Here is a 27741-nt window from a genome sequence, read left to right as displayed (position 1 = left end):
AAAAAAGTAACTACAGACATGCCTATCTATGTTAATTGAAGCTTCAACATTTTTATCATAATAATCAATTGGAAATCAATTGACTAAGATTAACCAACTACATGCAAACTTTATTTTATTTATGCTTGTATTTAAATTAATTATAAATTATTATTAGCTTCAAGTAAGTCATATATATATATATATATATATATATATATATATAGAGCACGTGGCGCGTGCGGTGTCTGTCACCGTTCGACGCCTTCTCTTCCTCAAAACCTAATCCAAAGAGGAACAGAGAAACCCATTAGATTCAGAGATACGGAAACGACGAATTGGGCTCCAACATCGAAGATCAACCCTAACTGCGAGGTAATGAGCCCTCCCAAGTATCCTCTTGCACCCATTCCATCTCGCCATCTACTGCAAGGTCAAATAAACATTTGGTTTATTTCTTTCTCCTTCTTGTGGTGGAATTAGTGTTGCATCCGTGTTCTCACGATCTGAAGAAGATCAGGATCAAGTGGGTTTAGTAGGGTGCGTATTGCAAGTTCGTAGCCATGTCGTCGGGGAAAAAGAACTACAAGGAGAAGATGATGCGGCGCAAGTAAGTGATTCTTGTGTTTGTTTGATTTATGAAAATTAGTCACTTCTCTCTTATTTGTTCTTCTAATTGTTGGTATTTATTTCTCCGTTTATATAGTATGATATTCTGTTGGATTGACCTTATTTTGCTTCGTATTTGATGATATTACGAAGCAAATTCAGGAATTTCGATTGGTTTGTTTGGGTTTTCTGGTGATCTGTAAAATGAATGCAAAGCTTCGATGTATTTGTGCTAAAAAAGCAACATTTTCTGGTGTTATCACATTCGAAACATCTGCTTGCTCTGGGAGATGTACGTTAGGGTCACCTGACTGGTGTTGGGTTGAGAAAGTTCTTCTTTTCCATATTCTTTTTTCAGTTCCTAATGCTTACCAAATTCCAAAAGCCTACCCCTTTATAATCCCCATTTGTTACAGTAATTACTATAGCTTATATGTATCCGAGATTATTAATGAAGAGTATCTTGTTCTCGCATCTTTTTGTGATACTTTTTATGTGTAAGTTGTGAGTATTCTATCAGACGAGAAAATGACGACTCTCTTTTATTTTACACTTCGGAACACAATATGTAAAGAGGGAGTAGTAACATGCTGTTTGGTGGCAAAGCATCGCAATAATTGAGCGGTCAGTTCACACTGAAATGTAGTCCTTCCGGAGAAGAAATTCTTTTCAGTTAGCATAATTAAAACCTAGTGCTTAGTTTGCTTTTTTACAAGAAAATAAAATAAAATAGATCTTAATTTTTCTATGCTTTTGCTAAGAATGTAGAAAATCAAGAAAAGAGGTATTTGGGATGTCACAAGATTGGCATATGCAAGTTGATATATGTTTTTCGGCCATCAGGAAATTCTTTTAGTGAAATAGTTGTAAAGTCCAGAAGTATTACTTTGATATCCATATTCGATTGTCTTACACCAAGGATGACTCTAGGTGTTGTTTCCTGACTTAACATCAAGCACTTATGGGCATATCTCCAATTATGAATTTATTAGCTAAGCTTAGTTGACAATAATTTCATCAAATAGTTGCTTAAAATTGAATCTGGAGCCCAGCTAGTAGTCGAAAGCTATTCTTGGTTATGCTGAGTTGTGAATGAGCAAAGTGGCTTTAGTCGAATGCCACTGCTAGCTTGCAATTAGTGCTGTATAGACTATTTCAAGGTGCTGAATGAGGAAAAATTGGGGAAATAAAAAGCTGACAGATAGTCATATCAACACCTTTTCTCACTTCTTCTTGACTTATATTGTTATCTGATGTTTGATACGTTCATGATTTATCAATTGTTATTTTATTGACTTAAAAAAAACTCAACTGCATATGGTTTTTGTCTAAACTTTGTGTTCAAGGAGTTTCTTCTTGCGTTAGACATTATTTTGTTGTGTAATATCCCAGCATTTCTTTTTAATAGGACTGTAGATTGTAGCTAAAGATGTTAACACAGAATATTAATAATGGACAATATCTTATCATGAATGCTAAAATAAGTATCTGTAAGCAGAGAAGAGAAGCGTGAGGAACCAGAAACTCCCAGGTACAGGGATCGTGCTAAAGAGCGGAGAGAAGATCAAAACCCTGATTATGAGCCAACTGAGCTTGGTTCATTTCATGCTGTAGCTCCTCCTGGAACAGTTGATCTGAGGTATGACATCTAGGATATCTTATCTATGATACTGTACTTACTGAGAAAAATTGAACTCTTACTTTATTGATTTTACAGGTTAACTGATGCACATAAGATATCTATTGAGAACAGCAAGTATCTTGGAGGTTTGTTTACTGAACAAGTTTTATCTATATTTTCAGAGGAATGAGTTGTGTTTCCTATAAATAAATTATAGTTTCATTTCTTTGAACTGTACCTATTGGATATCCATACAAAATGATGAGTGCAAGTGATTATGGTGACATTTGTTACTATTCAGATGCTGTAATTGAATGTGATGTGTGATAATGTAACCCTAAGAATCTCTGTTTCTGATAGTACATTGGTTAACTTACTAGGTTCAAACACTTAGTTGAAGATAAAAAAGTTATTTTTATATGTAGGGCTAAACTTCTGAAAGAATTATGTTATTTAGATGTATCATTTTTCATGCTCTCATTCTTATAGCTAGTGTAAGCTATAATATATTGTTACTGGCACCCCATTAACTCTGGTTGTTATGTTGTCAGTTTGCTTTGGGGTAAAAAACATTCAAATGAGCTTAGAAATAGCCAGGCCTGAGGTAGAATAAGGTTTTCAAATGAAGAATAAAAAGTCTAATTTATAGAAGGATTGATAATATGGGCTGTTCTTATTAGGAAGTTACAAGTAAAATGCTAGTTTTAAAGAAACACTAAACAATCTGTTGCATGGACTCCTGTGGGAGACCATTTAAAATTTCACTCTCATCTGCTCAAAATTTGATATTTTTCTGCAAGAATCTTTTTGTCTATATATGTGTAGGTGCATTTCTTCAGTCATTTTTTGCTGTGTAAAGATGTGGACCTTGGACTAGTTCTTGGTACGAAGACAAAATGACATATTTGACTCTATTTTGAGAGAGTTACATGTTTTAGTATATATATATATGCCCGTCTCTTTATTTTTTAACTTTAATATGTGAGCACTCTTTAGTTATGTCCAGAAAATTTCTTTTTTAGGTTATATACAATTACAAATCATCCTATCAAAGTTGGATGGATTTGCCATTTTTTTGTCTTCTATTGCGCTGATTCAATTGGCACACCTAGTAAGTTGGTGCATTTGTAGTTTTCCATTGGACATATTCGTACCACTTTTGTCAATATTCTTTTGTTTCATACTTGATTGGTACTATTTGTGACTGTTCACTAATGCTGATAATTTTTATTCTATGTTTTTAGTAATCCTTTACATGAATTCCATTATCCATTATGCATATCTCTTCATTCATTTTGATGCAAAACTTGCCATATGCTATATAAGGATCATGTTGTACCGAGCTTTAAAGCTTGTTTGACTACAAAACCCTCTTTGTTTATGTTTTTATCATATTTATTTAATTTGCACTTACCTTTTCATTTCAAAATTTTCATTAGGGGATCTGGAACATACACACTTGGTCAAAGGGTTAGATTATGCTTTGCTTCACAAGGTAAGGAGTGAAATTGACAAGAAAACAGATGGTGAAGATGGGAAGGATGAACAGTCTCGGTATGTTATATGGTGAATATTGAACAAATAGTAGTTACTGTAGGATCAGATTCAGGTCTTTCAAAGTTGCAACTAGCCCAAATCTCTGTTTTGCAATAATATATATTCTTATTTAGTTATTTATACAGCTGTTGCATAATGTTTATGCAATTTTATATGGTTCAGTCGATTCATCACTTCTGAATATGACTAAAAGTCAGGTTCTTTTGATAATTAAGGGAATTCCATCCTTAAAATGTGGTCAAAATTTAGAAACTCCATTTACATGGTTCAACAGGATATCAATATGCAACTGTTTTGCTATATCCAAATGAGTTTTCATGATACTATTTAGGGCTGGATGCTACAGTGGAGTGGGTTTTGGTGGATTGTGGGTCGTGGAAGCTCACAATTTGTAATTATGCTTAAAATGAATTGTTTACTGTCAGCAAAAAGCATCGTAGCAACTAGTAAGAAGTGATTATTCATGAATGAAGATTAAGATATTGTAGACAATTCAGATTGAATGTGGGACAGAGATTTGAGGTAATGCAGCTTATGTGCATGAATTTTCCTTGAATAATCTTGAAAGAAGTAAACTCCTAAGTAAGCTTAAGTAATTTTCAAGGTCTTAGAAAAGCTTTAAAAATCTTTAAATTTGCCTTCGATATAAAGAATAGGGTTTGAGGGTTGATAAAGTGAATTTTTATCAGAGATATAGTGGCTGTTACTCTCAACTAGCCTCGGTACCGGACTGGACATGCTTAGGGCATCCTGGATGAAGGAAACGAACCCCGAGTTTACATTGGATTAGAAAGACATTAGACGATAATTTGTTTTGGCTAAAGGTGAAATCAAGGAGGATAAAATGCTAGGTGTCTATGAAGAATTGTAGAATTGATTAGTTGATTTTATTGTTTTTTGTTGTGAATTCCTGCTCTTCTGAATTATGCATACAATCTAACTTTATTAGTGATAAATAACTTATGAAATGCGATAAATTATCAGTCATTGTTATGAAAGTAGATGTAAAGAGTGTCAACATTAACTTTTAAGTCAAAATTGTCACCCAGGACACTCCCGTTGCTCATAAAATAATAGTGGGATTGTACGCAAATTACTTGATTAGCTAGAAGAAAAAAACTACATGTTATAGTGTTCCAACTATTTAGGATTGACTGTGTGGACTTTTCTTGGTATAGAGCTACAGTTAAGACAATATCAGTGGTTGAATAAGAACTATTAATTTTTTATTATTGTAAATAAAGTTTTGATATGTTTACATCTTACAGCACTTGTACTAATTTAGTCACCTTGTCCAACTAGAACATCTAAAGGCCCCATTTGGGCATCTTCCTATCATCTTAAAAAGTTTAAGATCTATTGTGGCAGTAATTACTGCCTTGATGTATATACTCCTTTCTAGTTATAACATTTTGATCCTCGAGCGTCGATGATCTGACAACTATCATATAAAGCTTCTCTTCCAATTTAAGGGGCACATAGGGTTCATTAAAACTTCTAATGGCCCTCTTCTGCTATCTTCCTTTCATCATTATCTTGCAGAAATAATATATCCAATTTAAAACAAAAATCCTCTCTGTATATGTGTTTTACATTAATATCATGCACACTATACATTGACAATGGGACTCGAAGTCTTGACCATTTGATTTTGCAAAGAGTACTTGGATCACCAGGGTGTCTCCTCAGAGACTGGTAATCCTAGATGCCTAAAATACTTGTAGGATCTTATGCATCTATTTAAGTATTTAACTATACTCTTAATTTTTTTATTTTTTACAATTTCTAGAGTTACAATTCATAAATTCAGTTTTAGTTCTACTTGGTTTAAGACCCTTATTTTCTTGAATTTGACTCCATATAATTTTTTTTAATTAATCCGACTTTCATTAATGCAAACCATATTATTTAGGAAGCTAAATTATGATGAGAGTTTATATTGAATATGGCAACGATTTAAAAAGGCGCTCGCCTAGGCGCTCGGTCGAGGCGAGGCGAGGCGAGGCCCGAGCGCCTCGCTAATCTCCCAGGCGGCGCGCTTCAAACAGGCGCTGCCTGGGCGCTCGCCCGAGCCCAGGCGCTGGGCGCTTCGGGCGAGCGCCTGGGTTAACCAAGGCGACCGAACCAGGATTTTAGGTCTGGTTCAGTCCTGGTTCGGTCTCCGATGGTTAGTTGGTTCAATCGAACCAACTAAAACTGCTATAAGTGACAACCAAACCCTAACCCTCGCCGTTGCCGCTCCCGATCCCGATTCCGATCCCGCTGCTCGCCACTGTCGCTGCTCGCAAATGCTGTTGCTGTCGTTGCTCGCAAACGCTGCCGTTGTCGCCACTCGCGCCTCCCGCTGCTCGGCGCTCTCGCTCCCGCTCCTGCTGCCGCCGTCGCTACTCGCAAACGCTGTCGCTGTCGCTGCTCGCGCCTCCCGCTGCTCGCCGCTCCTGCTCCCGCTCCCGCTCCCACTCCCACTCCCGCTGCTCGCCGCTGTCGCCACTCGCCACTGCCGCTGCCTCCTTACACTCCGCTGCCGCTGCCGCTTCCTCTTTTCTCAGTCAACAAGCTCAGCACCCCCTTACACTTCCTTCTTCTCCTTCTGTTAACAGTATACTGTATACTGTTAAATATTGTTAGGTTTATTTGAAATTATTAATTTTCAATATTGGTAATAGATTTTCTTAATTTAATAACATATTTTAATTTAAAATTTTAAATAATTATATTTATTAATTATATTATATATTTTTTATATTTTAGCGCCTCGCTTCGCTCGGGCGAGCGCCTCGGGCGTTTTTGGACCTTGACGCCTTTTGGCGCCTAGCGTTTTTTAAATCACTAGAATATGGCTAGTAAACTCAACCATTAGCAAAATGAGAAGAAGAGGACCTGAAGCCGATTCTTAATTGTCTCATTTTCTAAATATGTAATCATCTTTTTACCGAGGAATGAGCATGCTGATGTGCCACCTGTGTTGGCATGGTATTGACAATGACATTGTGTTGTCATGGTATTAAATATAGCATTGTACTGACAAGGAAATGTACTGACATTGCATGGAATATGGCTATTTTTCGAAGTCGATACTATATTTTCCATAGTTTGGACTTCCATAACGTTTCCATATCTTCATTAACACTACTGACACCAATTACTTCCTGTTCCTTACAGAACTTCCAAGGAAGACCAGCCGCTTACATTTCGTACTGCAACTGCCAAGGTTCATGAGCTCATCCAATGACTATCTTATTGGGAATTTCTTTTGTCTATATTGCCTATATGTTGGGATACCCTAGGGGAAAAATTTTCTTGAGCTTCATATTGCTAATGTTTTTTTCCATTATTGCAGTCAGTGTATCAGTGGATTGTCAAACCACAAAGCAATATAAAGGCAAATGAAATGTTTCTTCCTGGACGGATGGCATTCATTTTTAACATGGTAAAATTTTCTTTTGTATTCTATCTTTTACCATTGTAGGATACAAGTATACAACATTGTTGTCCTTGCATAAACTCCGTGATTCTTCATTCTTCATCATATTAGCATGTGTGCTGTTAGTTTTTTGTTAGAATTATAGTATACTTCCATAAAGGGACTAGAACATAGTATATATCAGGGTTTGTTGTGCCGTGGCATATTGCCTGGTACAGGTGGTATGTAATGGTCCAATAGGAGACCAGTATGAATAGTACATATCGGTCTGTCGGTATGTCCCATCGTACGGATTGGTACATATCATACCGATCGCTGGTCGGTATAACGGTACGGACCGATCAGACGAACCATGATATATATCTTGCATTATTGTTATTAAAAGTTTTTACTCGTAAATGATCGGACCTACAACATGTTCCTTGGAGAAGTTTGTTTCTCTTACTCTTTAAGGTTATGGTTTAATTTGCTTGCTTGTGACATCCCAAATATTTGAAGTGGCAAGTATTCAGTTGAAATGTTGCTCCTGAGCACATTTGTTACTTGAGATAAAGCCTTAAAGTTACCTACGAACTAAAGCTTTGTTAATTGGCCTTGGACATGTGTGTTGTCTGTAGATGCATTTCAATTTCTTAAAGTTTCTTTTTTGTTCTTATACCAACCAATCTGCCATTGTCAGACACTGACTTTGTTTTTCTTTGGTAACTATGATATGCCATTTTTTACTTAAGCAATTTAAGTATATATGATATTGTCATCATTACAGATTCGAGACCTGGATTTACTTTATGGTATTTATTTTCTTTTTCACTCAGTTCTGATATTATTGATCTATTGTATCTATATTTGATTTATTTTGGTCTGTAAAGAATTTTATCGTATCACATACAATTATTACTTGTGCTCTTTACTAGGAGGATGGCTTATCACATGATATCCCTACTACTCTTCATAGGAGCAAAGCTGACTGCCCGGTCCCAGAAGTACTTAGTCTTCCACTTTGACGTGATTATTATTATTTAATTAATTAGTTAATGTCACCCTTACCCCATTGATCCTGCAGGAAATGGTTACTGTCAGCGTGGATGGTTCTGTCCTTGAGCGGATTGCTAAAATAATGACATATCTTCGTCTTGGATCATCAGGGAAGGTTCTTAAGAAAAAGAAAAAGGAGAAAGAAATTAAAGGTATCACGTACAATTTGGAAAAGTAACCCACATGAGAACTAATTAGATTCAACTTCTTTTTTTGGACCTTTGACTTGATATGACTTAATTGTCAGGAGGAATTATATTTATTATGCAAGAATAATATGATCACAGTATTGGAAGTTGCACTTGTTAATATCGACCAAGGTTTTAAACACTGTAGCTTGCTGACTGATACAGGTTGTAGATACTGCTTCAATGCTGGACCACTTTGTGAATCAACCATTTTAACAGAAGCTAAGAAGCAGGCTATAGCGGTTATTTTCAGGACTGAACTAGTTGGTTTGAGTTTATCTTGATATAAATGCTAAAACAAATGGTAGATCGGTTTAATTATAAAATTTCTTCACTGGCTTGACACTGGGGATGATCGAGATGGAAAAGTGAAATGAAGTAGGAAGTTAGTATAGATTTTTTACTTGTGTACTTTTCCTTTTTTTATCTTTATTGGTGGGTACTGGGACCCACACCAATTTGACATGGAACTGGTATGGGTAGGGATGTCAAGATTGAAAACCTTGGTATCAATCATGGCAGCAATTGTGACCTAATTCATTTGGTCTAATCTAACTAAAACTAAGAGGTTGGCAGCAAAGTCGCAGCTATCAGAAGAGAGAAGTTCAAATAGATACCAAACAATTTGGAGATAATTAGGAGGCAAAAGAAGCATAGTAAGAAAGGAGAAAGTGGAAGAAGAAAAAAGACTAGGTTAGAGATATACTGCCACCCAGAAAGAGGCCTTTCATATGTTCTATCTGGGACAGTCTTGCTGCTTTTGAATAGGGACTTCTAGACCTTGTAAGACTTTTAAAAAAGATCAGAGAGAAGAAAAAGAGCTCCCTGGAATATAAACTGGATGAGTAAGAGACTTGTTTAATGTTTGAAATTGGCTGTTTAGCAACCTCTCAGTACCTTTCTGTTGAGATTAATTGACGGCGATGTGGCTTGTTTGACTTTTCTGATTTGGAGAACTGGCCAACCCAAAAGCAGCAAACAAATGGGATAATGGTGCTGGTTGGTCACAATGAGAGGTTTAAGGACTATTGCAAAGTAATTGCTTGGGGATATTCTGCCAGAAGACAAGCAACAGCAAAGGGCCTACAATCTTGGTTTTCTTATAGAATTTTCACAACAAAGCAATAGATAGTCCAAACAATGCTCTGTTGGTAGATACCATAAGTGAAGGTAACATGGATCACCTTTATAATGAATAGTACCTGTTACAGATAACCGAGGAAGTCCCTAGACTGACAGAAGAAGTAGAGAAAGTGATGAGTTTATTGAGAGAGGAAGTCCACTGGTCATTACACTTCTTTCAATAAAAAAACATTCACATGTATTGAAAGGGAACTTTTGGCATCTCTTTTCTATAAAGAATTAATAGACCTATTCTATGACCAACTGAACTATTTTGCAACATTCTTCATGTATATTTGTAACTTTTTAAATAGCTGTTGACTTTCACTTTTAAATTGATTTAAACCATTTGGATCTGGAGACCAATTATACTGACAATATTTACTAAAACTCTTATTCGAAGATGATCCAGAAACTAAAGAAATTAGCTTGCTGAGCTAAACCATAGTTAATTGTTTTCACTGGCAGGGAAGATTTCTGGAATTGCTAATGGTCATGATGAAGAGAAGCCTGGACAACACTCTAGTGACATCAGGAAGCCCCATCCACAACGAGAAATGGCACCTGCTCATCGCAAGAGTAATGTTGATGCAAAGGAGAAGAAATCTCTTCCTATTGCTAGAATTGAAGTGGATGACATATTTGTAGGCGATGGAGTTGATTACGTTGTTCCTAGTAAGGACATGAGTCAAAGCCCAGTTTCAGAGGACATGGAAGAGTCTCCACGTATCCGAGAGAAGCAGTCTTATTTCAGTGAACCTGTTTATGGTCCCATCCCACCTCCTGAAACCGCTCAAGCATGGCAGCAAACAGTGAGTTCATTCTAATTTGATTTTCTTTCTAGTGAAAAAGTGGTCACTGCTTATATGAGAAATGATTGTAGTGATACTTTATTTCTGGTAAAAGATAGATAAAATTTCATAGGATTATTTGTCATGGGAACTTGGTATGATTAGGTTTAGAAGATTCTTCATGATTCTTGATCTTCCTCTTGTTCATGCTTTGCTTAGCCTGAGCTGGTCAAAGAATTCAGCCAACTTCATATTTTTTCATCTTAATATGAATGTTCACTCTTCTTACCTCTATCTTGCAGAATGGGTATGATGCCATTCAAGCTCAAATGGTGGCCGCTGGATACCAAGGAGAGTGGTCAGAGTATCAGTACACTGAACAATTGGCCTATCCTGAACAGTATCTGCAACAAAATATGCAGGGCTATGATGCATTGGCAGGAGCAAATGTCTCCCAAGATCCACGTTTTATGACTCAAGAAGACAAGGACCGTGGTTTAGGGTCTGTTTTTAAGCGTGATGACCAAAGGCTTCAAAAACTAAGGGAAAAGGATTCTCGTGAGAAGGATCCAAATTTTATATCTGAAAGTTACTCCGAATGTTATCCTGGTTATCAGGAGTACAATCATGAGGTGATAGACAGTGATGACGAAGATGACTTGTCAAAAATGGACATGGGCGGCCGTGTAAGTAATCCTTTGTTTTAGAAAATGTTTTCTGGTACATAAACATCCTGTAGAGTAGATCTAATTTTCTGTTACCTTTTCACTTCTTTTAATTCATCAATCTGCTAAGATTATCTTATATGACATGCATTGTGAATATTTCTGAAAAAAGGAGCGGCCTAGTGCATGAGGCTCCCATTAATTTGGGGTTTGTCAATGTAAGCAAGAACCAAGGAAAGAGTTGTTTTCGTGACTAAAAACCCTAAAATAAATTTAAAGGTCTGAAGTATAAAGGGCGAACCCAATGTACAAGGAAGGCTTCTGCCAATACGGAGTCTGTGGAGGAAGTATTTGAATATAAAATAGTGCTGCACAATGTTCTTAGCAGTTTTATGGCATTAGATTTTGATGCAATTTTTTGGAGGAAGAACAGTAAATATTTGTCCTGCTAACTGATACAACTGTTTTTTGAATCCCTTGTTTTACCTAAGCTAGTTGCTAAGCTCTTTCACTTGTTTACTTGCAGTCAAACGTGTTTTGCTGTTATTTTTCTATTTTCATCTGCAATATCAAGTCACTCATATCTGTCTGTCATGGTTGAATTGTGGTTAATTATCCTGCTGCTGCTAATGTTTTAAGTTTTACAAATAAGTACAACAGGCACATATTTTAAAATGCATGCCCTTGTATCAGCATCGTTTGTTTGCTCAAACAAGCAATATTGGTACTTGCTTTTCTTTTCTGATTTTTAACAAACAGTTTGATTCTATGCTAAACAATTGATGTTGTACTGGATTATTTTATTTGATATTAGTGTAGAGATAAAGCATAGTTCATTGGATTACCAGGTCTTATCCATCTCCATATTCAGGAAGTAGGTGATCCAATAGTTGGTATGCAGATTTGGTTTTATTTTTTTGGCATTTTGCTGGGATGGACATAGTATACATGAGTGGTCTGGTCCAATCCAAAAGCCCTCGTGGGACATTTGTCCACCCAGCTTGGCCATGATGGAACGATCAGTCTAATTGATCCCAGTCGATTCAATTAGCTGCTTCCAGATGATCGGGGTCTAATTTGAACTTTCTAGTCATGCTAGTTATCGGAAGGACATACTGATTCTGATCACTAATGATCCATAAAGTTTGTTGGCACCAATGATGATGCTAAATCACATAGCTGAATCTGAAGCTGAGTTTGGTTGTGTACCATGCATGAAGATTCTCGAAACAATCTATGATATCTTTCTGAGATACAGCAAGTAGTAGTGAGTTTGTGCATAATTGAAGAAACCTTGTTTGCAGTATAATCATGGTGTTTGGGATTGCATTCCATGGCCATGCCAATCACAGATTGAACATGTAATGTGCTCGATCATGCCATGCTTTGCACTTGCTGGTGCATATAGAACCCAAGAGAAATTGCTCCTTTTCTGAAAAGATATTCTAATGTTTCATGTGGTGTCTTCTGCTTTTAATACACCTGCATGGTGGCATACTCTTCATCCTACAGTTGCATTCATCTTTATGTTATTGAGCTTTTATTATGCTAATACATGATTCTGGAACAGGCAAAAGGTCGTCTTCACAGGTGGGATTTTGAGACAGAAGAGGAGTGGGCTAAGTACAATGAACAAAAGGAGGCGATGCCAAAGGCTGCTTTCCAATTTGGAGTCAAGATGCAGGATGGACGGAAGACGAGGAAGCAAAACAAGGACCAGAAGCTTACTAACGAGCTTCACAAGATCAATAAAATCCTCGCAAGGAAAAAGGCAGAGAGAGAGGGCAATGATGATGGTGGGGAGTACAATGATGATCCGCAACCTGGAAAGAAGCTTCGGATCTAAATCTCAGGTTGTATAACAGGTGTATTGATACATCTAACTTGAATCTTGGACTAGCTCGAGTGACTGGATAAGTGTTGTAGTTTGTTTCCGATCGTAGCGTATACAATGTGTGTGTGACAGTGTACTGGTATGAAATCTAGAATTTTTGGGAATGCAAAAAGTTTCAAAGGTATTTAATCAGCATTCTTCATATTGATTTGACTTATAACTAGAATTGTGGCTTTACTATGGAATGAATTATTTATTTGATTTGACTTTTTTCATATTTGATTTTGTTGTTGTTGTTAGTGTTCCATATCCTTTATGCCATCCCATTCCTCTCATTCCTGCCCTCGAAGGTTTTCATTCTCTCCTTTGTCATCTATCTTCTTCATTCTCCCTATCTCTTTCAAGTGTGTCCATTAATCTCTGCTCCCTCCCATGCTTAGCTTGGTGTTGGCCTCCTCCCTCGACTTCCAGGTTCAGCCCAAGGTGTGTCTGGTTCAGTTGGCTTCCCGAGGTGGTGGCCTCAGTCCTCATTGCCGTTGTCGTCGATGGTACTTCTTTTTCTCTTATTTATCTCACTATGAGTAGGCTTGGTAGATAAGTCGTCGTCGATGGTACTTCTTTTTCTCTTATTTATCTCACTATGAGTAGGCTTGGTAGATAAGTCGTCGTCGATGGTACTTCTTTTTCTCTTATTTATCTCACTATGAGTAGGCTTGGTAGATAAGTCGACATCTTTTGCTCTCATTGTTCAGTATTTAGATTTGTGATGGAATAATATATCCAACTTCTTCTATTTGTGGATTGTAATGATCTGTTCTCAGTTACAATTGACATTTTTCTTCTCTTTGATTTACTGTTTACCAGTATTCTCTCTCTTTTAAACACCATGAACGCTTATTTAGTTGCGAAAAGCAGAGAATCTATAGTGTTATGGTGTAATGCTTTCTTGTCCAAAATTTCCACAGGACTTTAATCTTGTCAAAGAGTACTCCTTTACATGAAATATCTACAGCAGATGGTAGAAAGAGTGCCCTGTGAACCCTAAATCACTTTTAAACAGCCGAGGAGGATATGTATTCAGGCTTAATGCTGAGCTTCTTAACACCGAGGACAAGTCTAAAAGATCTCAGCATAAAATGTATATGATGTGTCCAATACAGATACAAGAATTCTGACTTCGAGTTTGCTAGCAAAGAGTAGAGTAAAGCATTTTTCTGGGTAAAAACATCTCTCTACTTCAAGAGAAGCTTCAACATCAACTACTTGGGTAAATTATGCAGAATTATGAATGACAGATCTGAGAAAAAGTCCTTCGACTCCTTCTGCTGGAATCATCACATTGAAGAGATGATGCAACTGTCGTCGGGTGTTATTTCCACCAGAAATGGTTTGTTTACTTTTTGTTTCTGCATCATTCTTCCACAGATGTACAAAGGAGGATATGGTGACAACAACACAAATCTCATCCTTCAAAATTTTCTAGAGAACATTAACATAAAAAGAGACGATCACTTCCGGAGTGCACAAATCGCTTCCGGTACACAAAACTCCCATGCCATTTGTTTTGCAACAGCAAGAACGAACACCCTCTATCTGTCTCAGACAAATTAGTTGGTGGACTGACATCTAAAGGGAAAGCAAAAGAGAAGGATATCAAAGCCAATCCCCTAGGATCTTTGATGGCCCCTTGGTGGATTCACTCCATCAGTCTTCGACGTCTCCGTGGCTCGTGGACTGCACCAAAAAGCACGAGGTATGATTACATGCCATGAATGAAGCTATTGGAATATGATTTGATCTTTTTTTTCTTTTAAGCTATATGTATGACTCACTGGAGGCGCGAGAAAAATATTGAACAGATGAATGATGCTATTAGAAAAATAAGCATCATTCATGATTATACACATGAATGATGCTATTAGAATATCTAATTGTATCTCTAACTCACTAGTGGTTCAAAAAATAAATGAATATCCAACAACAACAAGAAGTGGAAAAGGATTCAATATAGGAACTTCCGAGTTTTTTTTTTTTTACATTATCAGTCAGTATCAATTTTTTCATACAAAAGCTTAAGCCAGTCAATTAGATTAATAATAATAATAATAATAATAATAATAATAATAATAATAATAATAATAATAATAATAATAATAATAATAATAATAAAAGGAGAGTATATACTGATGGAATGGATGGGGGACTCGGGTCGGATCTGACGGCGTCCAAGTCCTGCAGGTGAGCCACCTTCCTCGAGAAGGACTTGGTGACAAAGCGGTCCGCCTCGCCGGCCACGTGCTCCGGCTCCTCCACCTCGGCCATCATCTCCCTCTTCTTCTTGCTCACGCGAGCGCCGGGCGAGTGCGCCAACTGCTGGTTCGCCGCGTGCGCGCCGATGGTCAACGCCATCAGCACCAGCCCCAACATCACGCCGATCGGTGTGAACTCCGCCTTCGATTCCCTGATGGCACCAAACGTTTCACAACTTCTACGTACATTCATATACGTGTATTCATGCATGCATGCGTTCACGTATAAATAACTTATTGAGCTCGTCAGCATTAAAGGACTAGATATACGAAGGATTGATGAAGGTATGTATGTGACGAAGTCGGACCTCAGCTTGCTGCCATGGTCATGATTGATAAATCCAGCGCCTACCGATGACATGGGCTTCATCTTGGGTGTGGTCGAGGTTGAGAGGCGTCGTGTCGACCCCACGCGGCGCGCTACCGATCTCCAATGTCCCTGTAGGGGATTACGGAGGAAGGACACGCCATTAGTAAAGCAGAGAGAGAGAGAGAGAGAGAGAGAGAGAGAGAGAGAGAGAGAGAGGGATATGTGGATTTGTTGGTGGTGAAGAACGGACCGCTGCCATGATCGATGAGAAGATGTGTCAAACAAAGTTGAGCTCGCCGACGAGAGTCTGTCTCTTAGCGAGGGTTGATATAGGCATGGGGAGAGCGAGTGAGTTCTTGACACGTGGCGGAAGCAAGTGACAACGTGATGTAGGTAGGTCTCAGGGACGGGAGGATGGTTGAAGAAAAGGTCAACGGAGGTAGCGGAGGCCCGTTGACCGAGTTGATTCGTACGTGGATTTGCCGTCGAGAGTCAGAGCAGGAAGTCCCCTTTGACCCCAAAAAAAAATGGATTCGACGCTCACGTTATTATTTGGACTTGAGGCCCATACGCTCATAGTCAACTAAAACAATGATCGCCAAGAATTGGGTCAACCATTTTTATTTGAATCGAACCAGCCAACGAGCTTCGGATCACACCGATGAATCAATTGATCACACCGATGAATCAATTGATTAGACACGTATTTAATTAGATATATTTTAATATAAAAATAATTTTAAGAAAGTTTATATGTAGCATTAGAAGATATTTTTATAAAAATGTCCCTTTCACGATGGTTCATTTTGATTTATAAAACATGAAGAAAGCACATTATCATGCAAAATAAGCCAAATGGAATAATATCAACCAATTAAAAAAAATTGAGTATTTATTCCAACATAAAGATTATGTTATCATCGTGAGCTTTTCACTTCTTTTCCAGCACATGCTTCCAATGTCTAATCTCTTGTTTTATTTCGATTATATATATATATATATATATATATATATTGGATCGGTTAATTCCTTGTCTCTTAAATTGTATTCTACTCAGATGAGAAGATTAAAGACACACAACCGAGGAGTCGGTAGTAATTTTTTACTTTTATAAAATTGTAAAACATTATTCGTTTTCATTGAATAGATAAAATAAGTTCAAAGAGAATCGAAGACAACCTTATATCAGAGTTATATTGAGTAAATGATATATGAGACACCAAAAAGGTGAGGAGAGGAATGATCGAGGAGGTTAAGCAGTGGGCGAAGAAAGAAAGACTAGTAAATAAAGATTTTGTTGTAGGAGGAAGGAACGAATGACGAGACATAATAGATGGGCGAAGAAAGAAAGACTAGTAAACAAAAGTTTTGTTGGAAGAGAAAGGATCGAATGACGAGACATAATAGACGGGCGAAGAAAGAAAGACTAGTAAAAAAAAGTTTTGTTAGAGGAGAAAGGATATGATGACAGGCAATACGCGTCCGAGAGAACAAAAGAGGAAGATAGGAGACAGACAGAAAATGATAAAGCCAAGGGAGCAATACTTTTTTCACCTGTATTATTAATTTAATATAAATATCTTCAACAATAACTTATAAGAAAACCTAAAATGGAAATCATGCGAACCATCCAAAAACGTCTCCAGTCAATTGATCCATCATTATTTACCAACAAGATTGTACTGCGTTGTTCGATTGAATTTTTCTTAAAAGCAGTAAGCAAATTTTGTAAATTTACTTGAATTACATTTGAGGGATTTTAAGTGGTACAAACATCATAAACATAGATAATATCCTCACAATTTGCCAATATTTCCGTTGCTCTCTCTCTCTCTCTCGCTTCAGCGGATGAGAAGAGAGAAGAAAAGAGTAAAAAAAAGAGACAACTTGAGCATTAAAAATCTCACAAACATGAAGAGTTTCTTTCTTGGACTGCAGAAATTATTATAATAACCATATTCAAATTAATGCACCAAAAATAATTGTCATCTTTTAGCTGAAAACATAATCATTATTCGTAGGTAATCATATGAAGTAAAAGCACACCGGAGATGTAATTGGTTGAATACATAATTTGCAAGTCATAAATTGCGTTACACCTCGGTCACCTTATAAATCTGATTTGTTGTTGAATGACTCCACAATTGATATGGACGGTTCGATAGGGCATGGTTATTAGTTTTTGCAGAGATGTAAGCGAGTTAACCCTAACAATACTACTACATGCTTCACCGTACAAGGAAGCTTAACTCACATATAACATTACTCTAGAAAAAGATAAAGGTGAGAATAATTCATCAGTTCTCAATGCATAATTTATAGAGACCCTTTAGCTCTTCTACATCTGCTTCTGAAAGAGGGTTGATAGCATTGCTTTGCTTTGAAAGCACAGCTTAATAGTCGAACAGATATTGAACCAAGAAAGTAGAAATCTTTAAAATCCCATTCCTTCTTTCCAATTCATGAAACCATTCAAGTAAATAAAAGAAGATAATTCAGTACCTGGGATGATTACACTATTTAGAAAGTAACATATAAAGGGAAGAACCCTCTCCTCGTAAACATCTCAAATTTTTTATGTCGGCTTTCATCACAGCTGACAAATACATGATAATGAGAGTAATAATAAAGGGATGAACCCTTGGGTGGGGTTTGGGTAACACGAATTCCTCAAATTGAGGAAGGATGATTACTCCTCCAGAACCTTGTATTTTGTACCCAGCCAGGTGATTATGTCAAGCAGAACAAAGAAAAAACCCGAAGGCACAAAACTCAGAAAACTATCAGCAGCATCATAATCACTACTTTTTGCCAAGGTCACCATTACTAGCAATGTATCTGTACAACTGGACCGAAAGGATGACGATAAAAGCTCCGGAAGATAGCCTTATTTCCAGGTTTATTGAAACAATAACAGACAACCTCACCCCGATGAGTTCTTTCTCGCTGCATAAATTCGGTAAGCACCTAATCCTACAACTGCTACAGCAGCTCCAACTGTATGGCAAGGCAAACAAACAATTAAGACACAACAGATAAGAGTCAACAGCACTATAAAGAACAGCATACAGTTTTGAGGCTTTAGAAGATACAGTCATCATTCATAATCCCTGGAACTGCAGGCACATATATATGCATGTATAAAACATTAAGTAAATCCTCTTTAACATAAAGATGGATGGACAAATGAGAAGGGAGCATAATAGATTATGTTAACAGTCTTAATAGGAAAAGGAGTTCAAGAGTTACATTGGAGAATAAGAAACTTGTGTCCTAGTACTAACATCAGTTTGGTTCTTATTGAGAACAAAGTAATCTAACAAAGTAATCCGACGTAGAAACTGCTGCTAGTGTTTAACCAATTTCATTGTCTACTACTAATTCATTACATATGTCCTCATATCCAGAACAGTTCCAATTTCACTGCAGAATATGTAAGCATCATCTTTCTGAATGCACTTTGCCTGGAAACCAATATCCTTTAAAAGAAACTGTGGCAACTTTCCAACGTAAAATTATAAGAAGGCACAAATTATAGATAAAATGAGAGGATAATCAATGTTCAGAGATGAAAAAATTGAAACTCTTAGGAACAGACAGAGAATTAACTTAGAAGGTAAACAGAAAAACATGTGAATATCATGTGTCCGAGCAAGGCTAAAGTTCATTAACAATTTTGCAGTGATTTAAAAAGCGTTAGGCGCCAAGGTTCCAAAACGCCCGAGGCGCTAGGAGCTCTGTCACGGACTTAGCTGGAATTGCCTAAGCCGTGAGGCACCATTGCGACAAAGACGCAAACTTAGCTTGAGTTGCCTAAGTTGCGAAGCACACTTGCGCTAACTTCTCGAACTTAGCTAGGATTGCCTAAGTCATGACGCGCACTTGCGATATGCATCTGCAAAGGGTCAGCCAATTTGCAACCTCACTCAGGTCCTGAAGGACCTATAAAAGAGAAAGTTGATTAGTTCGAAAAACGAGCGACGAACAAGTCTCGACATCTCGCGGAAATGGAAGCTTTACAAGCAATTCAGCGAGCACCTTGCGTGCATAAGAGAAAAGAGGAGGAAAACAAGGACTTTAAAAAGTAGAATGAACAGTTGCAAGTCTACAAACAACTGCTCACCGGGTGCCGGGCACGAAGGCAAGTTCCCGTCAAGTTAACGTACGAACTTGTAAAGATTTTTCAACGCCCGACAATATACCGAAGCCCCATCCAGCCCTATGCCACTCGGGGGGTTCCAAGATGCTGAGATGGCTGACGTTTTGCGTGCAGCTGCGACTTGCAGAAAACAAGCCGTGGCAGGCGAAAACGGAGCCATTTTGGGGCAGTTCGGCCTGACGCGACGAGCGATCGCACAACAGCACTGTAACCTATTCGAACATGCATTTTTACAAGCAAAAACACACAAAACCAAGGCAAAACAAGCTACCATGTCTTTGTACAAGCATGCAAAAGTGACGAATGGTTCGTTGAACGAAGTTGTTGCGGGTGCGCGACGACCGTTCATGGCATTCTCCCCCACTTAAACTGTCGACGCCCTCGTCAACGCTTGTTGGTAGTTGTTGATGACTGCTTCTTCATGTCGTAGGGCGTCTTCGGGCTCCCAATTGGCTTCGGTTTGGGAAAGCTTTTGCCACTTCACCAAGTACTCGGTCTGCTCAGTTCTATTGGGTAGCTTTATCTTGCGATATGCTAAAATGATTTCAACTCACTTTTCGTAGGAAGCTCTGGTGGCGGGTAGTCGAGTTGGAACACTTCGGAAAGCATCTTGCGGATCTGAGAGGCAAGCTTTCAAGTTGCTGGCATGAAAAACATTGTGAATTTTGAGTCACGTCGGTAGCTGCAACTTATAAGAGACGTTGCCCACCCTACTGATAATTGGGAAGGGCCCTTCATACTTGCGCACCAATCCTTTGTGTACTTTGTTCCTAAAGAATTGGAGGGATGCTGGTTGGAGCTTTACGCCCTTCATACTTGCGCACCAATCCTTTGTGTACTTTGTTCCTAAAGAATTGGAGGGATGCTGGTTGGAGCTTTACCAACACCAAATCGCCGACTTTGAACTCTTGCGGTCGCCTTCCCAAGTCTGCCCACTTCTTCATCTTTGGCCGCCTTCTCTAAGTAAGCCCGCGCAATATTTGCATTTCGGTGTCATTCTTTTACAAAATGATATGTTGACGGACTACTCCCAGTATACCCAATAGCCAAGGTGTGAGTTGACGGTTGTTGTCCTGTAATGATGTCGAAGGGGCTCTTGTTGGACGCAAAGCTCCACTGCAAGTTGTAGGAGAATTGGGCTATATCCAATAGCTTCACCCAATCTTGTTAGTTGGCACTCACGTAGTGCCGAATATATTACTTAAGGAGCAAGTCTATTCTTTCAATTTGGCCATCCGTCTGGAGATGGAGGCTTGTGGAGAAGTATAACTTTAGACCTCAACAATTTGAATAGCTCGATCCAAAATCATCCCAGGAACCGAGCGTCTCGATCACTGATGATAGTGTGCGGGACTCCCCAATACTTCACCACATTCTTCATCATCAGCTTAGTCGCCTCCTCTGCTGAACAATGTAGGGGTGCAAAGTTGCAGACATTGAAAATTAATCGACCACCACGAGTATCGATCCGAGTCCCCCTACTGCCGATAAGCTTGATATGAAGTCCAAGGAAATGCTCTCTCACGACCTTTCTAGTACTGGCAACGACTCCACCCACTGGCTTTCGCTGCTCCACCTTGTCTTGTTGGCAAGTGAGGTACGTTCAAACATATTCCTCCACGTCAGTCCCCATCTTCGGCTAGTAGAAGGCCCTCTCCACGAGAGCCAAGGTTTTGTGAATACCCAGATGTCCAGCCCAAAGGGAATCGTAACACTCTCTTAAGAGTTCACGCCTCAAATTGTCCACTCGAGGAACATAAACCCTATTCCCTTTTGTGTAAACGAGTCCCTCCTGGACCCAAAATCGTCGTGCCTTGCCTTCTTTGATGAGTTGCATCATGGTTACTGCCTGGGGATGACTTGCTTGGTCTCTGCCCTCCAATTGTATGACATTCACTCGCTCCACTTTCCGGCTCAATGCATTGACCACAACATTTGCTTTTCCGATCTTGTACTCCATTGCTATATCAAATTCAGCTAGGAAGTCCTGCCATCGTGCTTGCTTTGGGGAGTATTTCTTTTGAGTTTGGAAATAGCTCAAAGCGATATTGTCTGTACTCGGCACAAATCACGATCCGAGAAGGTAGTGCCACCAAACTCGTAGACAGTGGACCACCACTGTCAACTCCTTCTCGTGCACCGGATATCGCCACTCGGTCTCGTTGGGCTTGCTGCTCTCGTAGGCCACCAGGTGACCCTCCTACATGAGTACTCCAATAGTGAAGTCTGAAGCATCTGTATGGACTTCGAATGGCTCCCCATAGTTCGGCAATTTGAGCAATGATTCTTTCAACATAGCAGACTTCAGATCTTAGAATGCAGCTTCACATTTGTCAGACCACCTCCAAGGCTGCTCCTTCAGCAACTCCGTCAGTGGAGTTGCACGCTTCGAATACCCCGCTATAAAGCGTCGACAGTAGTTGACAAAACCAAGGAAGGATCTCAGCTTCGGCACCTTCTTTGGAGTTCGCCATTTCGCGATAGCTTGCACCTTTGATTTGTTCATGTGAATGGAGACATCACCGATTCGATCCTCAAGAATAAGATCTCTGTTTGAGCAAACACTTCTCCCTTTCCATGAATAAAGTGTTCTCCCTATGAACCTTGAAAATTGTCTGGAGGTGTTCGACATGCTCCTCGAGCGTTTGGCTGTAAACGACGATATCGTCCAAGTAGACGACCACAAACTTATCCAAATACTCCTTGAATAGTTGGTTCATAAGAGTGCAGAATGCGATCGGAGCGTTGGTTAAGCAGAAAGGCATCACCAAGAACTCGAATGCTCCGTACTTGGTCACGCAAGTAGTCTTCGCTTCGTCGCCTTCAGCAATGCGCAGCTGCCAGTACCCCGACCGAAGGTCGAGTTTAGAGAAGTACTTTGCTTTGCCCAATTGGTTGAACAAGTCCGCAATAAGCAGGATGGGATACTTGTTCTTCACCGTCACTTTGTTGAGGTCTCGATAGTCGACGCATAGTCAAAGACTCCCATCTTGTTTCTTTCGGAAGAGAACTGGAATATGAATTGTCACGGACTTAGCTGGTTTTGCTTAAGTCCTGCGGCACCCTTGCGTGTCCGTCCGCAAAGGTCAGAATTGTCACGAACTGAAGCCTCCTATTGTCCCTTAGGACCAACAAAAGAGAGACCGGGTTAGAGAGAACACCTCAATCGGGATCCACAAGCAAACATCTCCGAAAAACACTCCATAGACAATACAAATTACAAACAGACTTTACAAGCTCTGAACAGTTGCACAACAAAGGGTAAAATGGTCCATTACAGACCGAAAATCTCTCACACGTGTCTACATGACACAACCTTTATTACAAGCCTAAAGAGGCCACCAACCTAACTAAAATGGGACTATTAAGCCTTCGGCCGTCCCTCTACATGCTGTACAAAGCATGAACATACCAAAAGACACGGACATACATAAGCATTACATCAAACATCCTATTTAGAAGTTTGTCCGTGACATTCTCCCCCACTTATTCCTTCGACGTCCTCGTCGAAGCTTTTGTCGACACTGCAACTCCTCGCCTTTGCTGAGTCTTCAATCTTCTGCTCCAACTGCAATGCGTCTCTTGGCTCCCAACTGCTCTCCGCTGTTGTTTTTGAGTAGTCGAACCTTTGATCCACCATGCTGCTTCAACTCACCAATGGCTCTGACTCTGGTGTGGGGTTGGCTGAGTTGTGTTGATCCTTGTTGATTCCTGCGGATCCTCCAAATGAAGGAAAAGACCATCCTTACTGCGCCAGTCTCTCAAATGCCTCATGCTGCTTGAACTGGGTGGATGCTTGTTGGAGCTTTAACGTGCATCATCTCGCAAACTTCTGAAGTTTTGGGTCCTTCCTCCACAAAATTTGCTCATTAACTCTTCTTTCACTTAGTTGTCACATCCAAGTAGGTTCGCATCACTTCCGCTTTCGATTGACATTTCGTTGGGAAATGAAACGGACAATCTACTCTCAATAGCACTGATCATCGTTGGTGAGGATTTGACAACTATTATCTTCGAAGGGTCTTTAAACTTGTGCAGAACTCCTCTGCTGGATAGATAAGAGAATTGAGGTACTCGGTTTCGCCCATTCTCTTAAGAGTTGAGAAGGCAAAGGTTACTTGACTTCGCCCGCCTCCTCGAGGTTGTACTCCATGCATCGAGCTGGTTACTGGCCTTCGCCTGCTCTTTGCTCACACTTCTGAAGCACTTGAAGTGTTTGCACTCCTTGCGTTGAGTTAGTTACTGTGATTCACCTTCTCAATGCCATCGAACTTCTGGAATGCAGGAAGTTTTCACCCTAACTTGGAGTAATTCTCTCATAGGTTTGGTCACCTCTGGGATTGTACCATCTTCTCCATCAACCCTGCCGCCTACTCCACTAAGTAGCAAAGGTACAGCACCGCGTACTGCCTGCTTCGTTCCTTGGTTATGCACTCTTGCATGACCCGAAGTCCTTCACTTTCGGCTATCTTGATGAGAAGCTCATTGACACCGGTCTTACGAAGTTCCTCGGCCTCTGCCCTTCAGCCTTGTCTTGGTACTTGGAGATTGCCTCTGCATGCTCCACCTCCTCGGCCCCTTACACGACCAAGCGCTCTCCCTCCATGAGAGCAAGGGATCAATGACTTTCACGGAAGTCCCGCCTCTGCGGTACCATGGCGCTGCCATGCCCATGGCCCTACTATCCGTCGCCTCGCATCTGCATCCCTTTTCTTCATGATTAGTAGATATGTCTCCGTGGCACTCCTCTGAGTCCACCTCCATTCTAACTGATGCTTGATTTTGGGTAGCTAAGTCCCTTTGGACTCGTCGTCGCTTCCTCGCCCCTTTCGACCCCCTGCTTCAACACCTCTGGTCGATGGAAAGACAGACTGCAACTCCCATGCATGGCCTCTACCATCACGTTGTAGGGTTTGCACCGATTCTGTTCTCCTTAGCTTCCTTGGTAGCAACGTTCGCTTACTCAACCTTGTCCTCTGACTTGCCGGGCTCCCTTAAGCGAATATGAGCTCTGGAGCAGTCCAACTCTCCAGCTGCTTTGATCATACCTCTGTATGATCAAGTCCCTCCCATGGGACTCACTGGTACTTGCATTCGAACTTTTCCCTTGGTGGAACCCAGCCCCCATATGCTGATGACCAAGGTTTTCCTCCGATGCAAAATTCGATGCACGCACGAAAGACCATGGCCTCCACTCCTTGAATACATAGCCCTTCTTGCCGTCGTGTTGTTCACCAAAGTGGAGCTTACAGTAGCTCCCGATCATACCTCCATATGATCTAGTCCCTCATGGGACTATGTCGTTTGTATCGCATTGCCACGAACTGTTCCACCACGATCCGCTGCACTATGTCGCCTTCTGGTGACATCTCCATTGCATTCTGATTCTTGTGGGATGAACTCGAATTGTGGTCCCTCCATGTGTGGCCTCTGCCAATACATCGCATGGTCTCTTCCACCTTCGATTTTGTTCGCTCCTTTGGCAATCGACCTTCATCCACCCACTCTTGGGTCACACCTAGATGAAGCACCACTCTAGGACAGTCCGTCGCCTAGTAGCTCCCGAAGTCCCCCGACTTCGCTGCAATTAGTGCACCATTGTCTAGATCCTGGGCCTTTGCCCCTACCAGCATAATCTCCGCTACGCACCGCTTCTTGCCCAGCAACTTTGATTTGGCATATTCTTCAAGAGTACCCGCCTCTGCGTCCTCTTGCCCCCTGCTAAGGCCTTCTGAACCCAACTTCACCTCCGCAAATTGAGTTGCCTTAGTTCCTCCATCAAATGCTTTTCCGAGATAAGGTGCATGTGCCCAGAAGCTCCCTTCGTCTTTGGAACCATGCAAGATGAGTCCACTCCGTTAGAATGAAGGACCCATGGAACAACATGATCCTACTCTTGCCTCTGCAAGAGTTCATGTCCTTGACCTCTGTCTAAGGAAAGCACTGTGCCTCTGCTCCATGTTCCAACTTCTATGCTGGCTCCCTTTATGCGGCTTGGGTACTTCACCAAGTTACACCCAAGTTGCTCCGCTCATCGTATTTGCATTGAGTCGATGGTGGCCCTCGCGCCCACCATTCCACGGGTCAGCCCTCCCTTGAGTCCGATCTCCGTATCGACTCCAAGTGTGCCTTCATTTAAGTTGCTTTGGGTCGCTCCCCCACTTGATCTCGCAATGCATCCACCAATGCATTCTCTCAAGCGAGATCATGCGACGACTCCTCGCCGCTTGCTCAGTCCATTGAGCTTCGTGGAGTCGTTGTTTGTTGAGGTATTCCTCCTCAACATGTGAGGTCCGTCCCACATGATTCTCCCTCTGGAGAGCCAGGACTTATCCCTCCTGGATAACTGTCCCATTGGAGCAACATATCTCTTCGTTTCGGAGACCACCATCCCCTTGGACTACTCTGATATGCTGAACAAACTGTGCATTGTTCTGCCTCCTGCAAACGCACTTGCTAGATTGCGACTCCACGTCAATACAGACCCCGCTGCACCACTCAAGGCCTAGCAACATGCTGAACTCGTTGCACACTTCAGCCTCCTATGGACGTATCCTTCACATGCCGAAGAGAAAGTTTCAATGCTCCATGGCATCGAGTTTCGGTCGCCTTGGGATGGTCGCGAACATTCCATCGTCCGCATACAAGCCCATGCATGAGTACCGAATTCTTTGAGTTAGCAATTCCCCTCACCTCTGTGAGCTTTGCACAACTCTTTCGATCGCTGAGCAAATCATTCCACCTTACATGGTCTCATTCGTTACCAAGCGCCTCGCTTGCCTTGAGCACCATCAAGTATAGTTGTCAACGTTGAGCCGTAGCTCAAACTCAACCACCCCAACCTTTGTACGCTCCGCATTCTTCCAGGCTTGCCTGTTCTCATGGTGCCTCTTGCGCGAAGGGTTGGCCATTCCTTTGAATGCCAATCTCAGATGCCCGCTCCTCCGAGCGACTCCTTTTCCCTACATCTCCATGCCTGTTTTCCCCCAAACGGTCACGCGTGTGCTGACTGCCCTCAACGTAGCCCCGCTAGGTCCCCCACGTTTGCATGCTAAGTGTTTCTATGAGTGCTTGTCCCGCTCTGATACCAACTATCACGGACTTAGCTAGTTTTGCCTAAGTCGTGCGGCACCCTTGCGTGTCCGTCCGCAAAGGTCAGCCTCCCCGAAGCCTCCCATTGTCCCTTAGGACCAACAAAAGAGAGACCGGGTTAGAGAGAACGCCTCAATCGGGATTCACAAGCAAATATCTCCGAAAAACACTCCATAGACAATGCAAATTACAAACAGACTTTACAAGCTCTGAACAGTTGCACAACAAAGGGTAAAATGGTCCATTACAGATCGAAAATCTCTCACACGTGTCCACATGACACAACCTTTATTACAAGCCTAAAGAGGCCACTAACCTAACTAAAATGGGACTATTAAGCCTTCGGCCGTCCATCTACATGCTGTACAAAGCATGAACATACCAAAAGACACGGACATACATAAGCATTACATCAAACATCCTGTTTAGAAGTTTGTCCGTGACAGAATGGTGCTTTGGAACTGCAGATGAGACCACCGCTTAGCAGTTCATCTAATTGCTTTCTGAGCTCTGCCAACTCAGGAGGGGGCATGCGGTATGGTGGTCTCGTTGGAGGCTTCACTCCTGGCTCCAACTCATTATGTGAACTCCTTTAGGACGTTAGCCACCATAGCAGGTTCCTAAATGGCCTTCTCGTCAAGTGGCTCTAGCTTCACAGCAGTCACAAATGTCAATTCGTCTTTTCGTACCTCTTTCTTCAGTTGCAATGCCGATATCTGTTGGGGTTCCCTGGTCCCTCTTCGAGAGACAGGAACCACACAGGGGTCGTCACCTCCCATCATACATAGGGAGTTTAGAAACGACATTAGCACCAACTTCGCCGCGTGCATAAACTCTATTTCGAGAATCACTTGGAAGTCGTCTAGTGGCACCGCCATCATGTTGGTGCTCTCACTCTATGTTCCGATCTTGATGGGAACTCCCTTTGCCAACCCGGAAATCCGCTTGGCCTCCGAGTTCACTGCTTTCATTCGACTTGGGTTCTTCTCCAAGATCAGCCCAAGTCGCTTTGCTTCTCAATCGGCAATAAAGTTGTGGGTAATGCC

General features: G+C 40.7%; 2 protein-coding genes across 5 annotated transcripts in view; one reads left to right on the top strand and one right to left on the bottom strand.

The window, feature by feature from the left end:
* Nucleotides 1-213: 213 nt before the first annotated feature.
* Nucleotides 214-13027, top strand: LOC135605183 (suppressor of mec-8 and unc-52 protein homolog 2-like). Of its 2 annotated transcripts, XM_065094972.1 has the most exons (12): nucleotides 214-354; nucleotides 463-589; nucleotides 2087-2227; nucleotides 2306-2355; nucleotides 3649-3763; nucleotides 6929-6977; nucleotides 7107-7196; nucleotides 8105-8173; nucleotides 8254-8377; nucleotides 10004-10347; nucleotides 10629-11012; nucleotides 12562-13027. In XM_065094972.1, the coding sequence occupies exons 2-12, from the start codon at nucleotides 543-545 to the stop codon at nucleotides 12835-12837; spliced, it is 1689 nt and encodes a 562-aa protein (XP_064951044.1). In that variant the 5' UTR covers nucleotides 214-354; nucleotides 463-542; the 3' UTR covers nucleotides 12838-13027. The 2 variants fall into 2 exon arrangements, with proteins under 2 accessions (XP_064951044.1, XP_064951045.1); XM_065094973.1 differs by lacking the exon at nucleotides 8105-8173.
* A 4842-nt stretch (nucleotides 13028-17869) lies between these two features.
* LOC135605182 (mitochondrial Rho GTPase 1-like) overlaps nucleotides 17870-27741 on the bottom strand; it is a 43093-nt gene continuing 33221 nt past the window's right edge. For all 3 annotated transcript variants that reach the window (XM_065094968.1, XM_065094970.1, XM_065094969.1), the window contains one exon: nucleotides 17870-18441. In XM_065094968.1, coding sequence (XP_064951040.1) covers nucleotides 18368-18441 — 74 coding nt within the window. In that variant the 3' untranslated portion in view covers nucleotides 17870-18367. The remainder of the gene's footprint in view (nucleotides 18442-27741) is intronic.

This window comes from Musa acuminata, chromosome BXJ2-2, assembly GCF_036884655.1.
Source record: "Musa acuminata AAA Group cultivar baxijiao chromosome BXJ2-2, Cavendish_Baxijiao_AAA, whole genome shotgun sequence".
In the NCBI taxonomy this organism is placed as follows: domain Eukaryota; kingdom Viridiplantae; phylum Streptophyta; class Magnoliopsida; order Zingiberales; family Musaceae; genus Musa; species Musa acuminata.
Note: the sequence above shows the minus strand (reverse complement) of the source record. Positions and strands in the feature narration are given on the sequence as shown.